Source organism: Ovis aries, chromosome 21, assembly GCF_016772045.2.
Source record: "Ovis aries strain OAR_USU_Benz2616 breed Rambouillet chromosome 21, ARS-UI_Ramb_v3.0, whole genome shotgun sequence".
Lineage (NCBI taxonomy): Eukaryota > Metazoa > Chordata > Mammalia > Artiodactyla > Bovidae > Ovis > Ovis aries.
In genome coordinates, this window is record NC_056074.1 from 26,357,056 (window position 1) to 26,374,138 (window position 17,083).

At 45.1% G+C, this 17,083-nt stretch overlaps 1 protein-coding gene across 8 annotated transcripts in view; it reads right to left on the reverse strand.

Moving 5' to 3' along the window:
- Positions 1-307: 307 nt before the first annotated feature.
- The window catches only part of FEZ1 (fasciculation and elongation protein zeta 1), a 41,961-nt gene continuing 25,185 nt past the window's right edge, over positions 308-17,083 (reverse strand). For 6 of the 8 annotated variants that reach the window (XM_012101861.4, XM_004019515.6, XM_042237737.1 and 3 more), the window contains exons 4-10: positions 16,425-16,511; positions 14,361-14,529; positions 10,981-11,252; positions 9,967-10,047; positions 7,660-7,735; positions 3,432-3,497; positions 308-664 (exon numbers count right to left, since the gene is read on the reverse strand). In XM_012101861.4, the coding sequence (XP_011957251.1) occupies positions 648-664; positions 3,432-3,497; positions 7,660-7,735; positions 9,967-10,047; positions 10,981-11,252; positions 14,361-14,529; positions 16,425-16,511 (768 nt within the window). In that variant the 3' untranslated portion in view covers positions 308-647. Of the gene's footprint in view, positions 7,736-9,966; positions 10,048-10,980; positions 11,253-14,360; positions 14,530-16,424; positions 16,512-17,083 lie in introns of all 8 variants that reach the window. The other 2 variants (XM_060404254.1, XM_060404252.1) reach the window with 2 other exon arrangements.

Here is a 17,083-nt window from a genome sequence, read left to right on the forward strand (position 1 = left end):
AAGCCTCACTTTCCATCCGCTAACTTCCCAGTCTTCTCCCCAGCCAGTACTTCCCACAACACCTTGTGTGGCCCCGTCTGGAACTGTCAAGCAACAAGATCTTTCGAGTCTGTGGACCGCCTCCTCCCTGTCTGGACAATGGCAGTGCCACCACGACCCACCAAAGGTCACAACAGGTACCACCTCATCCCCTAATACCCCATCACTGCCGTGGCCAGGAGCCTCACGTGGAGGCAGCGACGTGTCCTTTCTCTGAAGGTTTGTACCAGAGCGCCGAGGGATACCACACGCCAAAGCACATGAAGCATACTAATTAAATGAAGGTTTATTTCAAAATTAGTCTTAGAGTGGAAGCTGTTTTTGAGGGCTGGAGCCAGACTACATCATGAGCGGTGACAGCATCTGCCTCCCTCCGACACGGGCGGAGAAGGGGCGACATCACCAGCCCTGCCCGACAGTCATGCATCCAATGGTTACTAGGACTAGAAGCCAACAGCAAAGGACCCCGCGCGCTTGCTCATGTTTAATCCAGGTTAAGCTATACACGTTTAAATACACGGTGGAGGCTACGTGGTGTCATGCAGTCCCTGCGGTGGGATGACTCTTGCTCCGTGACCTCCGCAGCAAGGCTGCCCCCGAGGGCAGGGTTAGGTGGGGCACAGCACTGGAAGGAAAGGAGAGAGAGGGCACGTCAGAGCAAGCGTGGGGCCGGGCCTCCCGGCCCAGAGCGGCCCTGCCCTCTCGCCAGTGTCCTGAGCATAGAGCCACCGCCCCCCGAGAGCCAGGGAAGGACGGCAATCACGTGTCTTCCTTCCAGAAGGAGAATGACCCCCTGATGGGTGGTGGTTCAGTGTAGTGATGAAGTGGGTCTTCTCTGCTGCCCAGCCACCTTGGTTCAAATCCTGGGTCTGGTTGTTATTAACCACAACCTTCGGGAAATAACCTGTGTCTGTTTTTCTTCGTGTATACAGTAGCCTGTGCCTCTGCCCAGCCCACAGCGTTGCTCAGAGGAAACAGAAAGAGCTCATAAATGGTAACTAGTTTTATACATTCACTGACATTTCAGCTGACCGTGAGGGGTAAAGTCTAGCCCTTGGGCTCCCAGACTTACAGAACCCATTTCCACAAACCTCTGAGAAACGGGATGCTCTTTTAAAACCTTTAAGAGCCAGAAGTTCTTCCTAATGTTGAGCCTAAATCCATCCTGCAGAAATTTAAGATTCATCTTTCTGATCCTTACAGAACAGTACAGCTCAGAGGTTCTAAACTGAGGTCCACAAGCCTTCAGAAACTGCACCCAAGGTTGTCTTGCACCTGTGGAGCAAAATCTAACGGGAAAAAGAATCTGGACCATGAATGGCTATCAGTGGAAAGTGTTACAGAGTCGATGTTTGTGTCCCCAACTCAAGAATTCATGGTGAAGCCCTAACCCTCAGCTATACGTGGAGATGGAGCCTCTGAGAAAGAAGGGTTAAAATGAGGTCATGTGGGTGAGGTGCTGATCTGCTGGGACTAGTGTCCTTGCAAGAAGCAGCACAGAGGCTCTGGCACTCCCTCATCAACAGAAGAAAGGCCACGTGAGGACATAGCAAGAAGGCAGCTGCTTGCAAGCTGAGAAGAGAGCCCTCACCAGAAACCCAATTTACTGGCCCCTTAATCATGGACTTCTACTCTCCAGAACTGTGAGAAAATTAAATCTGATGTTTAAGTTAGCCAGTGGTATTCTGTTTTACCAGCCTGAGCACACTAATATAGATATTAGCATCCCCCCAAAGAAAGACAACCAGATGGTAGGTGTCTCTTAATGGAAGTTCCCAACCACTGATAAACCAATGCTTTCCAAAAAACTGTGGATGCTAGTATACGGAGTCCTCTGGCCCTGCCCGGTCCGGTCTGGTGTGGATGTCTGAATGTGTTCAGCCCTCTGGCTCCACTGGACAACAGGAAATGCGTAAGGTGGAAGAACATATTAAATGAAACCATGAGGACGAAACTAACAAGTAAAAGCCAGAATAAGGAAATTCTATGGATCAAATCACTTGGTTTCTGAAATAAAATTCAAAGAATGTGAGAGATGAAGGAAAGGGGAAACTGTGTATACATATTAACAAAGATTTAAAAGACATCCCTGATGGTCCAGTGGCTAAGGCTCTGCATTCCCAACGCAGGGGGCCCAGGTTCCATCCCTGGTCAGGGACCTAGATCCCACACGCAGGAACTAAAGATCCACATTCTGCAACTATAACACAGTGCAGTCAAATAAATAAAATGAAGAGATTTAAGAGAAACATTATGAAATTGTAATGCATGGAACTTCTTTGGGTCCTAATTCAAAGAAATACACTGAAAAAATTTTACAGGGAAATCTGAACACTGGTTGAAGAGTCAAAGATACTTTGGGATGGGGGAGATGAGGGGCCAATGCACATGGCATGAGGGATCTTAGTTCCCCAACCAGAGACTGAACTCTTGCCCCCTGCAGTGGAAGTGTGGAGTCTTAACCACTGAACCACCAGGGAAGTCCCTCTAAGATACTTTAAAATATTTTATTTTTCTAGCTGTGATCATGAAATTGTGAATTTTGTTTTAGAAATGCATACTGAAATACTTATGGATGAAAAAAGATATAATGGTTGGTATTTGCTTCAAAACAATATGGAGGGGAGAAGCTGGGTGTGGTTATAAATGAATCTAGATCAGCCAGGAGTTAATAATTTTTAAAGCCAAATGCTAAGCACATGATGCTTCACTATCCAGGTGTCTCCAACCTCCAGGATCTAATGCCTGATGATCTGAGGTGGCGCTCATGTAATAATAATAGAGATAATGTGTGCAATAAATGTATGCACCCGAATCATCCCCAAGCCACCCCCTTCCCCTCCCCCTGGAAAAACTGTCTTCCACAAAACTCGTCCCTGGTGCCAAAAACGCTGGGTACTGCTGCACTACACCATTTGCTCTACTTTTACATATGTTAAATGAAAGATGAAACAAAAAATTATGATCCATAAGGAAAGATGAAACAAAAAGAGCTATAAAAGGATGTAGCTAATCATGTCCCTAGTTTGCTGCCTTTCAAGTAGTCGAGATTGTTAAAGGTATCCTGAGGCTTTGTTTTTGCCAACTAAACAGCCCAAGCTCCACAGAACTTTAACAATAAGCCTTTTGTACTGGTTAGGCTGCTCTTTGTGTGGAGTCGCTCTGGTGACTCGGGGGTGATGGAATGTCCTCCTCAGGCCTCCTAGCAACATCCAAAGGCAAGGGCCCGCTCACAGTTGTCCATGGAGCTCCCCGGCCCTGCCTGGTCTGACCCAGTGTGGAGGCTCTGGGAGGCCCACAGTGTGGGCTCTGTGCCTCCAGCCGACAAAGAGTCCTGGGGAAGGGGAGCCTCAGAGGTCACTTCTGCTCCCAGAAACCTGGGCTGCTCTTACCTTTTAAAATGTAGTCCGTTAGCAAAGTGGGAACCTTCTCATTATCCTCCTTCATGGCAAAGAGAACTGGAGGGAGGGGAGAGAGAAGAGTCAAGACAAATCAGGGCACATAGCTCACTTCTGGGCCAGACAGTCCACCAACCCAAAGATAGTGAGAGAGGAGTCAAGGAAATCAGACTCTTGCTGAGTGTTGAGCAAAGTCTAGAAGCCTCTGTCAAGAGCCAGCATTCACCTGCTGGTGAGGGAGAAGCCATCAAAAGGATCAGGGTAGCCCTACTGATGAGCTGACGTCCTCTTTCCTCTTTTCTTTTTCTTTTAGTCTTTCCTTTCTGTATGCATGTGCTCATCTGTAATTTCCCCATCACCTATGAATTATGTGTCTTTAATGATCATAAAAATAAATTAAGCAATTTAAAAAAGGAATCAACTTTCAGATGCAATCCAAATGTTAAGAATAACAGCTGTCATACTGCTGAAACTCTGATAAATCTGTCTTTAAAGATGTCCTACTCATACAGATATTATTAGAAAAGTTCTCATCTCCAGTTTATTAAGAGCAAATGAATTTAATTCAATAAATATCTTCTCCTTTATGCCCAGTACAGTGCTAGAATTTGTGGAAATGCAAAAGTACTGATGACCTTCAAGGAGCTTACAGATTTTTTGTTGAAAAGGGATATAAAGTACATATGAAGCAAATAGGAAAGTGATTAAAACTTAAGGGTTTTCATAGAACAGATGTTTCTGTTATTACACTAAGAAGTATCTTCTCATATTCATTATTCATGATGCAGAAGTCAGCTCTGTAAAAAAATCCTTCAAAAAATATTAATATCTGGACCTTGTTTATACTATCCAAAAACAAGGGAAGGGATGGGAGTATCCAACAAGAGATTTCATCATCAACAGATGCCTTAAGCAAACTCTAGTGTTTGCTATTTATGCCATCTCAAACAGCTTCATAAAAAAAGATAGATGAGTATGTATACAAGACATACTTATCAATGAAGAAAGGAGGTTGTGGAACTTAATGTATTAATTTTAAAAGAGTAAATAATAAATGTTAATATTCATAGAAAAAAATCTGGAAGAATGTGCATGAAACTAAAAAGCAGTTACCTCTGAGTATGAGGCCCCAGGCGATGTTCTCTTTGGCATCATATTGCTGTAAGGTCCAGATTTTTTCCATGAACATGTATTATTCTTTTTTCCCACTGGATACAATAATCTTTGCACTTAATTTCATTTTTTTAACTTTTTAATTTTATATTGGAGTATAGCCAGTTATCAATGTAATGTGATAGTTTCAGATGGACAGGGAAGGGACTCAGCCATATCTATACATGTATCCATTCTCCCCCAAACTCCCCTCCCATCCAGGCTGCCACAAAACATTGAGCAGAGCTCCTTGGGCTGTACAGTAGGTCCTTGTTAGTTATCCATTTTAAACATAGCAGTGTGTCCGTGTTCTGCTTTTTGCAAGTGAAGAAAACACGGACGATCAACTGGCCCTGATGACTGAAGTCAGGAGGCACCGTGACAATGGAGAGACTCCCCAGTCCATTCCCAGGTCCTGTTCTCCATTGATTACATTAACAAGCTGCAGATCAGGGTCATGGAAAGCGAAAGTTGCTCAGTCATGTCTGACTCTTTGTGACCCCATGGACTGTAGCCTGCCAGGCTCCTCTGTCCATGGAATTTTCTAGGCCAGAATACTGGAGTGGGTAGCTGCTCTCTTTTCCAGGGGATCTTTCCAGCCCAGGGATTGAACCCAGGGTTCCCACACTGAAGGCGGATTCTCTACCATCTGAGCCACCAGGGAAGCCCACTTGACTCCAAAACTCAGGAGGGGGTAAGAAACAGAGGCTGATGCTGGCATGAGTCCCTGGCCAGGTCCAGAAAAAGACTGGACCTCAGGCCATTCAGGCAATGGTTTGTTTTCTTTCTTCTCTATTTTTAGACATGGATTCATTTCAACATAACAGGCTGAAAATACGTTGCAGCTGGGCATGCGAAGACTAAAATAAATGCTGCCCACCAAGAAGATAGCAATAAAAATACAATAATTGCACTGAGCCCAGCCAACATGTGACTAAGGTGGTCTCCAAAATCCAAAATTTACAAGAATTGTCCAGTCCCCAGGGCCAGTCTTGGGCCTATGTTCTTGACTCAGGAGTTGGGAAAAGAGGAATTACCTGTTCACAAACCCATACATGGATGTGCCAAAAAAGAGAGCTCTCAGAACATACAGGAAAGTTGGCAGTTTTTTTAAAGGAATAAAATATTGGAATGTGGTATGTCTATACGACAGAAGAGAGAGCCATAAAAAGAATGTTAACCAAATGTTAACTGATGTGACTAAAATCATGATATGAAATTTAATAGCCTGTGTAATCCCAGCTATATGGGAAACACATAAAATACTATGCCTGAAAAACACCATACAGTAACCGCAGTGAAGGGAGGAAGAAGCTGTTTATTTTCCTTTATTCACATTTCTGTTTCCAAAGTATTCTAAATGATGGATATACTCTAGCCCTAATTTTTTAAATGAACTTCAAAAGTGTACACAAACCACTGTTTCTTGATTAAAATGAAAGGATTTCACACTAAATTCCTGAATGGGTATCTGTAATAAATTTATAGCTCTTTATTTTTTAAAAAACAGCATGACAAAGTGCTCTACATATATCAACCTTCATAATTTGTCCAAATTATTTTCCAAATGCTTGCTGCTTGTGAAAACACAAACACCTATAAATGTCAGCTCATTTCTATCTGCTCCCATTAAAAAAAAAATCTTAGTGCCTATTTATGCAAATAAAAGAGCTTCAGATGAGCTAAGAGGAAGCTGATGCACTTTGAATTTAAACTTCCAGGTTCTCAAGGACGTGGTGTCTATTGATGGAGGCAAGTTTTCCATTTATCAGAAACTTCTTCTTTCATTCTTCAAAATGATAAAAATGAAATCTTTGGACACCTTAAGCAATGGGCCCAGGAGGTATCTATCTTCTTCACCCAAATAGATGAAGACCCCCTTCCTCCCCTTAGGCATCAAATAGCCCTACAGTGGCCCATTCCCTCTGAGGCAGCGCAGCAAGGGCACCGACGCTGTTAGTGTGCTGCTCAGTGCAGAGCATGGTTGCCAGGGTGACGGATGGCCTGGTGATTTACCGAGCCCTTCCTCACATCTCAGCCTAGGATTTTTCTCTTCCTAAAACATCAAACTGACACTGATGGCTAACACCCTGTGCCCCCAGCCCTTTGGGGGCTATAGTGTCTGATGGGTATCAAGAGACTCTGCCTAAAAAAGCTCTCGATCACAGGCTGTTTTCCCCAACCGCTCTGAATGCTTGCTAATATTACTTGACAATAGAGTCAGGGCCTGGGAGGAAAATCAGAATCTATTCTCTCGTATCAGCCTTACCCCACCCAAGAGACCTTGCTTCTCATTAAATACAGTCAGTCCCTTAGAAGGAGCTCCCTGCTTTGGGAACACAAGGCAACCTCAAACTGCAGGCAAGGCGGACAGCGCACGGCCTTGAGACCTGTGGGTGAACCACAGAAAGCTCCCCTGCTCAACCTCCTCCATCAGCTTGTTTTTTCTGGCAAGTCTCTCCCCTTCCAGGAACCAGGAAAAGACAAAGCAGCTCCTAGTATCACTGAAGAGCTCTTTAATTCTGCCCCATGGAGGGGACATGATCCAATGGTGTGCAGCACATTTTGATCCATTGAAACTGCACTGCTATATTTAAAATAGATAACCAAGGTCCTATTGTATAGCACAGGAAACTCTGCTCAATATTCTGTAACAACCTAATTGGGAAAAGAATTTGAAAAAGAACAGATGCATGTATATGAATAACTGAATCACTCTGTTGTATATCTGAAATTAACACAATATTGTTAGTCACAATATATTGGAATATATTGTATTCCACTATAAAATAAAAAGTTAAAAGTGGGGGTGGGAGGGAAACTCAGGAAGGAGGGGATATATATATATAGATATAGACACATATATAGTTATGAGTTATTCACATTGTTGCACGGTAGAAACCAATACATTTTAAAGCAATTATCCTCCAGTTAAAAATAATAATAGTAACAAAAATAAAAAAGAAATTGCCCTGGGGAAACCTCAGGCCTGAGACACCAAGGGTATAACTCACAGGGCAAGAGGGACAGAAATGAGCAGTTGATCTGGCTGAGAATGGGAGGAACTCACTGTTAGTCAGCATCTGGAGGTCTTCCACTGATGGGGGTGAGGCCTTCTTCTCGTAAGGGATGACTGTGTTCAGGTACTAGGAGACAAACAGGGCATGCTGCACGTGAGACAGAAGCCCCATTTCCAGGGCCAAGATATGGGTTGACAGCTTGCGTGGGAACTGGGTTTTTCTCTAAAAAAACACGCGCTCCATCAAATTTGATGTTCTCAACAACACACGTGACAATGTGCGCACCATTGTTTCAGGATTTCCCCCCATCTTTGGAAAATGTCTCTTTTAAAAGAAGACTTTATCATAATTAAGATTTATACAATTCTCACAAAACAGTAGGATACAAATTCTGAGTTGCCATAGACTATGAACCAGGAGACACTGGAACATATCTAGGGACATAAAGCAGAGTGCAAAAATGCCATAGTCTAAAGGTATTGAAATCAACAGAGTCTATTCTATCATCGTGGAATTATGTTAGAAGTCAATACCAAAAGATATTTGAAAATAACCCCCATATTTTGGTTCACAGTGCTTTTCCGGTCAGCTATATCCTTCTACTTTTCTGTCTACTTATTCTATTAATTTTTGAGAGTTTGATGTTGAAACTCCAAGTAAAAATCTTAATTTATCTACTTAAAAAATAATTATAATATATAGTGGAACTATACGTAACTTTGTTCTGTATTTTCCAGGTCTCCTGTAAATATGTTAGCATACTTTCGTAATTTAAAAAAATAAGAAAGAAAGTAAAATTCCTTCCCACCAAAAGTAAGATTTGATCCTATTGGCCAGGAAAAGGGTCCCTCCACTCCAACTAATAGAGTCTTCTGACACTAGAAACTTTTGGATTATTTAGGAATACTGGTGAGCTTTTGGTCCTTCAGGCTAAAAGCAGAGAACATTCTATGGGCGTGTATTTCCTTCTCTGCAGGGCAACTAGAGAATGCATGCTTTCTCTTTTGTCAAAATGACCAGTGAGAAAACCTCAACTCCGCCCAGGGTCTGGGATGTTGGGTTTGCTCCCTCTGGTGGAGATGAGGTGCTCCTACAACAAAATCATCTTAGTGTCCAGTGGGCTATCCAAAAACACTGGCCAGAGGGACCTGGAAGGTTCTGAGGGAGCCTGACATCATGACTGAGAAAAGCCCTAAACCAAGAGGCTTGTGTTTTAGACGTGGCCTTGCCACTAGCAGTGTGGCCTGGGGGAAAATTGCCTAATCTCTCTGGGCCTTCGTTCTACCTCTGTGAACTCAGGGGACCAAGTTACATGTTCATAAAATCTCTTCCCGGTAGAGCTCCAGGAGACGGTGAAGGACAGGGAAGACTGGTATGCTGCAATGCATGGGGTCGCAAAGAGTGAGACACGACTGAGCGACTGAACAACAACGAAAATCTCTTCCCAGTCTGTAGCTCCAGAATTCTAATACCTAGGATTCAGTCACAAATAGGCCTAAAACATACAGTTTTTGTGCACGCTCTCAAAGGTGTCTTTGGACACACCGACTCTCTGTTAGACTACGCACTTCCTGAGGGCAGGACTAGGACTCACTCATCTATGTACTGCCTGGGGGCCTAGCAACAGAGCTCAGCACATGGCAGGCACCAGAGAGCCAGAAATGCAAACCATTTCTCAGGGAAGTAACTGATTAAGTGAAGCCAAACTGGAGACCCCGCAGTGTGGGTTACAGTCAGCAAGGCAGCTGAAGAGGCAGTCTTGGTGGGACTGGCTCCGCTAGGAGCCCAGTGTGCTTGCTAAGTTGCTTCAGTCGTGTCTGACTCTGTGCAACCCTATAGACTTTAGTCCGCCAGGCTCCTTTGTCCATGGGATTTCCCAAGCAAGAATACTGGAGTAGGTTGCCATGTTCTCCTCCAGGGGTTCTTCCCAACACAGGGATCAAACCTGCATCTCTTGATTTCTTGTGACTCCTGCATTGCAGGAAGATTCTTTACCGCTGAGCCACCAGGGAAGCCCAGTGTGGTAAAGCTAACTAAGCCTTGGACGGCATCTTTCATGAAGCGGGTTCTCCTTTAACGCATTTTGTTCTGAAAGCAACTGAACTCACAGGTGTACAAGGAGTGTTGAGTTTTCACCATGGCCTCTAATACAAAAGTTCAAAAAACCATTTGCCTTTAAAAAGACGCATTCTGCTTCTCCTTCGAATGGAAGAAATTGTTAGGACATCCTCCCACCCCACCCCCCAATCTTCCCCCATGCTGGGATAATTCTAGTGTGTCCCCATCCCCCACTCTGTTGAGGAGACCCAGTAGCAAGAGTCTGGGAAGGAAACTGGGAGTAGAGAGACAGGCCGTACCTGCTTGTCACTTCCCGAGGGGCCGAAAGTCTGGCGGATGCCACTCTGCAGGATGTTGGAGATGCCTTCCATGCTGAAGCGCTGGGGGAGAGGAGCAAGACTCAGAAGGGCAAGTCTTCCCTAAGCTACCCAGACCTGTCAGCTTCTACACCACCCCAGATCAGGGCCCCGGGGTTTTACAACTAGAAAGTAAAGATCAGGGCTATGAGACAGGCCAAAATTTCAGCCTGTGCTTTGCAAGAAGAAATAGCAGCATCTCAGAGTCTCTTATCTGAGTAAGTCCCTCGGGTGATAAGACCCAACCCCCCCACCTCCCCAGGCACTCCTGGGTTTCCTCATTTCAGCCTCTGTTATGTAAACAGAAAAATAAAGCAGCACAGGAAAACTTGGACAGATGACCGTGAAAATGTCTCAGGGAAGAAAACAAAATGCCAAGTCATTGAGAAGGATGGATGTGAAGCACTTGTCCTCATCTAGGAAGCTTTTTCCAAAATGCATATGCCTGAAGCCCCATTCAGTAGCTCTCGGAGAGAACTCAGAAATAGGTATTTTGAGAAATCTCCTTAGATGATTCTGCTGAGCCTCCCTGATTGAGAATCACTGGTTGGAAGAATCCGGTCACTATGACAAGGTATCATAATTTTCAATCCTGAAACACCCTAATGACCTCCTAAAGAGAACTATAAACTGCTGGTACCAGGGCACAACTCCACTCAGTCTTAAATACCTTCACCCCACTTCCTAGAGTCTTGCCTATTAAAGCACATAGCTGTACTCATTTCTCTTCTAGAGTTACAGCCTGTCTCCTTCAATCAGACCAGGTGTCCTCTGGGGGTGCAGAGGAGATGGGTAGGCTCTTCTCCCTCTCATGGCCCCACTGTCTGCCAGGGGTTCCTGCCCAGTCACGGCTCAGGACAGGTCTGTCTGGGGCCACAGCTGGTCTGGTCCCGGGACCCGCAATGGGAACCCCAGAAGCTGGACACCCCTGGTCCTCGTGCCGGGCTGTCCTCTTACCTTGAGAGGCATCTGGCTTCCCTTGTCTATCCGGCTGCTCTGCAGGCTCAGCCCTTTCTCTTTCCGCCTCTTCTTCATCAGTTCTCGCTGCTCCTTCTGCTTGTTCTGCACCTCAATGAGCACCGTGATGAAGGAGTTCTTCACTTCCTTCTCGAACTCCAGCTCGTCCCGGCGGGCCAGCTGCTGCACCAGCTCCTCCGAGAAGTCTCGGATGGCGCCTTCTACTTGGTCCAGGAGCTCCATCAGCTCAGACCCAGACATGTGCCTCAGGCCTGCAGGGGAAGACCGTCCAGCAGGGTGACTGCCTCCAGCCCACGGGAGAGGCTCCCGGGGCCCAGAAGGACCTGCACGATTCAGGCGCATGCCAGAAGGGAGGACCAGTTACGGACTGTAAAAGAAAACATCTCGGGAAAACAAAGGGGAGAGAAAAACCAACCGCCGGGGAGACCTGTGGACTCTGTCCACAAAAATGCAGGTGGACAGACATGTGGTGTTTGATCGCTTGATCGGTCTCCCTAGGTTTCCTCTGTCTCTGTAATATTCCTCAGGCTTCCTAGATGGTGCCAGCGGTAAAGAATCCACCTGCCAATGCAGGAGAAACAAGAGAGGCTGGTTTGACCCTTGGGTGAGGAAGATCCCCTGGAGGAGGAAACGGCAACCCACTCTGGTATTCTTGCCTGGAAAATGCCATGGATAGAGGAGTCTACAGAAGCTACTGTCTATGGGGCCGTCAAAAGTCAGACACGACTGAGCAACTGAGCACATATAATATTTCTCACGTGAAATGGGTCAAGAATTGGGAGAGAGGGACATGAAGAAGATTTCGACATCTCTGTCAAAGAGCAATAGAGAGGTGGTGTCTATTCCCAAGACCTGATCAAGAAAGAGCCCACAGCAAAACAGGCAGTGATCTGAGGCCTCTCTACGCCAACTGTCCTGTGTCACAGCGTACGTGTCCAGAAATACGTGAGACATGTAAAGACAGGCAACACGCATGGAAAAATGAAGCCTGGCCTGCTGGCACTGAGTCTTCTGCTACTGTTAGAGAAAAGAAAAGGGAACCTGGGAGAACAGAACACGATCACTTTATTTTAAATTCTTATCCCCTCAGACTTCTTCACTTAAAGTAGACTCGGGAGCATCTTTTCAAATGCGCTCCTTTCTAACGGCATTTTTGTTTCTTCTACATCAGAATCCATTCTCCTCTCTCTTTGCGTTCCCTGCTCTGCCCGGGGTATTTGCTGACTTACTTCAACCTTCTCCTTCAATTCACTCTTTGGAGTTGCCCTCCTCCTTCTGTTTTTGCCATTTCACTCTGCGTTTCAGCTGTTTCTCCCAGCCTTTCACTGAGAGTTCTGTGTATGGGACCTTTGTGTGGCGGAGAATGGCCTGATTGGAGCCGCTGTGAACGCAGTGCTGGGGCCAAATCCACAGCTCCAGCAGATTCTTTCTGCTAACATCACCCTGCTCCCACTCTGGAGCCACAGTCTGTCTTACAGCACTCGGCCCCTCAGGTCTCGCCTCTGTTTCCGCCACTATTCTAATCAGAGTTCGGACTTTTATACCCTGACCATCCCGCCTTCCCTCTCTGTCGTTTGGTAAGTCCCCCTACCCCCATGCAAATCCACTCCCAGGGGACCTGGCCCTTCTGGCAGCACGGTTACCATTATCCCTACAGATTGATAAGTTTATACCCGTTTTTGCCACTGGTGTTACATCTTCTAATTTCACGCTCCATCTGCCCCTTTGTTTGCAGGATCATAATTACTACAAACCTGTGTCAGAGAGTTAATACAATATGCAGATTAAGAGCGTGGACTCTGCAGCTAACCTGCCTGCCTTCAAACTTTGGCTCCACCCCCTTATGACCTGAAGGTGGTGTAGGAGGAAATATGCATTAAAAATAAGAGGCTTGGGGCTTCGTTGGTGGTTCAGCAGTTAAAACTCCATGCCTCCATTGTTGGGGGTGTGATTTGATCCCTGGTTGGGGAACTAAGATCTCACGTGCCACATGATGGGGGGGAAAAAAAGAGGCTCGATTCTCCCTGTTGAAAAAAAGGGAAGAGACTTCCCCTCTCCCTTCCTTCCCTTTTCTTCCAGAATCTCTTTCTCTGTCCTTTTCAAATGTGTGTCATTCATTTTCATGGCTAAATACACCTCCTGCCAGTCTCAGGACTCAGGAATGTTTCCTGAAAGATCTGGGAGCCTCTGCTTTGAAAAGTCATCACCAAGAAACAAAACAGGGGCCTCACTCGTCACCTGACTCCAAACTGCAAAACTTCCTCAACGTAATGGGTTGTGTCCAATTACCTATAGGTAAAGGTGAGGTTTCTTTCTGGTTTTGCAAGCCCTTTAGTGGATGACTGTGATAAGGAGATCAAACCGGTCAATTTTAGAGGAAATTAGTCCTGAATATTCATTGGAAGGACTGATGCTGAAGCTGAAGCTCCAATACTTTGGCCACCTGATGCGAAGAACTGACTCACTAGAAAAGACCCTGATGCTGGGAAAGATTGAGTGCAGGAGGAGAAAAGGATGACAGAGGATGAGATGGTTGGATGGCATCACCAACTCAGTGGACATGAGTCTGAGCAAGCTCCAGGAGTTGGTGATGGACAGGAAAGCCTGGCAGACTGAAGTTCATGTCTCAAAGAGCTGGACACAACTGAGTGACTGAACTGAACTGACTGAACTGTGATATGCACCATATTCTGGCTTCATGCTTATTCGATAATAATGTTGTTTCCTTTCTCCCTTACTGTGAAAAGGTTTCTCGGGTGGGGAGGAGATATTATTTTTAAATCCTATTTCCCCGACAATGGCCCCAAACAAGTCACTTACTCGTCCAGAAACTCAGTTAGCTCAGTCCTAATGGGGCTGTTACAGGCATGAAATGAGATTATGCGTACAAAGTTTTAGAACAGGCTTTGGCACTCCAAAGCTCTCTAAATATACGTGCTATTATTGTCATCACAGTAGATTGTCTTCACTGACTTCATGGTAGCATCATGCGGGGTTTTGGGGGGGTGCTCTGTGCAGCATGTGGGACCTTAGTACCCCAACCAGGAATTGAACCCGCACCCCGTCTTGGAAGGGCAGAGTCTTAACCACTGGACTGCCAAGGGAGCCCACCAGGGAAGCATCATTTGGAATAGTGAGCTCAGATTTCCTCTACTTGTTTTTTGGTTCATTTTACCATTTTAATTTTGCTTGATTGCCTCCTCCCCACCCTCTGTGATGCGAACTTCTCTACTGATACACAGTAAGAACAGTGATGTCAACTCCCTAGATCCCGAGGCTCTATTAGTGGCATGTGAAGCACATGCCCTACCCAGCAGAGCTGAGTTCATCCTTCCCAAGTCCACCCCCAGGACCCTCACCTTCATAGGACCAGTTGTTGTTGAAGGTCTGGGTCAAGGCCTGCATCTCCTGCAGGAGGACCGAGTCCGCCTGGGAGGAGGTTTCTCCCCCATCCTCCTCTTCCAGGACCTCCTCTTCCTCTTCAGGGTCGGGGGAATTCTGCATCATTTCTTCAATCTCTTCAATCACCTGAAGAGGGTACACAAGAGACCACTCACTCTTCTCTGCTGCAGGAATATCTCATCGTGAAGGATGGTCAATGAAAGATGTGCCTAATTTGCTGTCTTTGTAAAATTCCTAAAGCAATATTGTTACTTAATAAATATTGAATAATAAAAAAAATAGATCTGACCGAAGGCTTGCAAACATTCTCCCTTTAACGCAAAGCCCTCTTTAACGTCAAACCTCTTCCAAGAACACCATTTAGATGAGTGCTTTATTGGAAATAAACTGCTCTTTCAGGAAACAAAGCAGAGACGCCTGGAAGGGAACATTTACTTCAATTTGCTGGGCACTTTCTTCCTGAGTGGGAGAATATTTCATCCACCCAAATCGAACACAAAATCCAGTCCATTCATTGTGATGATGCTTATGACCAGAAATGGCCGTGTTCCTAGGACAGCTCAAACTCATGTACTGCTTTTCACATAGAGGAAAAGAGCTCTACCTCCAGAATTCACCAGGACAAGAACTATAGCTGGCCAACAAGTACAAATCAAGACAAATAATAATAGAATAAGTAGGGTCTGGGCAGCAGAAAATAGGTAAGAAACTCAACTATAATCTAGACTATTGTAGGGGACTGGTTCTAGAAGATGAGAGTGAAATTAGGTAACTGCCAAAAGGGAAAAGGGTGAACTACTGAACAATGCATAAGACTTTGGACACTAACTGTTCACACATGAAGAAAAGGGAATGAGCAAAGACTGCTTCTTTGGAAGGAGCCACTGAAGAGTCTGGTCAGAACAGAGCATCTGTATGTTTGTTCTCGAGGCTGTGATGGGCTCTGGCTCCAAGGCCACTGGTCATTGAAGTGGGTTCCTTTATGTTAGGCTGGACCAAAGATAAAGGCACTTAAGAGTTCCCTCCTTTGGAATAATTTCCATTTTATTCCAAAGCTTCCCCATCTCCACTCACAAATGTAGGGGATACTTAAGCCATTCATGGAATACAAGCAAATGACATGATCCCTCTTTGGAATTTTATGGCTGAGTTCCTCTTTCTCTCGAAGTCATTATCGTTGAACTTGGATCACTGAACTGCATTTCCTCCCGAAATTCACAAGAATAAATGCTAGCGCCTCTTCTTTTCAATCCAGTTCCCTTTAATCTCTTGATTCTTATCTGTTTATATCCCACCCTTTACCACAGATATGAAAGAGTTCCTTTTACTGAAAAGCACTTTCTGGCACCAAAGGCTCCTGGTAGAGCTTTTTCAGAATCGCTCTGTGAAAATGCTCCGAAGGTGCCTGCTCAAAGCAAGTGCCCATAAATAGTTGTTGACTGAAAGGTTGAAAGAGGAATCCAGAGACCCAGGAGTATTCTCCCTAAGTAACAAATTACTAAAACCAAAATGTAAGTAAGTCAATAAAATGTGAAGCATATCTTTTTTTTTTTTAACCAAATGAGTGTTTCTAAGACTCTTTGGGGAAGGTTCAACATTTTCAATGTTTTATGAAATATGAGAAAATATCCATCACTTGAAAGCCTCAACTGTCATTTCTATTCTCATGAGAACAAGGATTTGGGACCCTTGTTTAAGTGTCTTGACACCAAGTACAATGAGTTGCAATAAAAAGGATCAGCAGGAAATGAAGGCAGTAAACACGGGCCCCTCTCTGGCTGTTACCAAACACGGACCCCACCCGACGCACATGTCAGGAGTTACATTCCCATTTACTGCAGGTGGGTAAACTGAGTCTTAAAGAGACATGCAATCCCTTATCAAACACACTCTCAGTCATGACAGAGCCACCACAAGACCATACATTTTTCTGTCACCTTAAAGGCATGTGGCAAGTGCTTACTCAAACTTTTTCTCTATCAAAAGAACTAAAAGTCCCGAGAACCAAGACATATTCATACCTGATCTGCTGTGAGTAGAGGCTCCTCATTGATTCCAGAATCGTGTTCACTCTTTTCATTGAACTCTTCCTCTTCTTTCTCATGGATCTGAAAAGGGGAAAGAGGGGGGATGGAATTCTGATTGACCATCAGCAGAACTAGGATTCTCTCCAGTCTCTAGAACAGATGGCACTGACAGAGACCACCCCAGCCACCCACTGTGTAAAGAGGGAATCTGAGAGGTGTGTAGAGTTTCATTCAATTCCAAGAATACTCTGTCCGTACAGCATACATCACTGGGTCCAACATGGTCAGGAAAAGACAGTAAGGCATGTGTAGCCAGCACCATTCTCACCCAAGGGGAGAAGCATAGTTGTTTAACCCATAGACAGGTTACCTTCAGGTGAACAAGGAACCTTCTCAAGGTGAATAATAATGGCAACCAACTCCTGCAGCAAAGGCACATTTGTTTATCTAAGGAGTTTCAACTGGGACTCTGTTTCCAGATTTTACTTTAGAGGGCGCTTTAGTGGTAAAGAGCCCGCCTGCCAATGAGGAAACATGGATTTGATCTCTGGGTTGGGAAGAGTCCCTGGAGGAAGGCATGGCAATCCACTCCAGTATTCTTGCCTGGAGAATCCCATGGACAGAGGAGCCTGGTGGGCTACAGTCCATAGCGT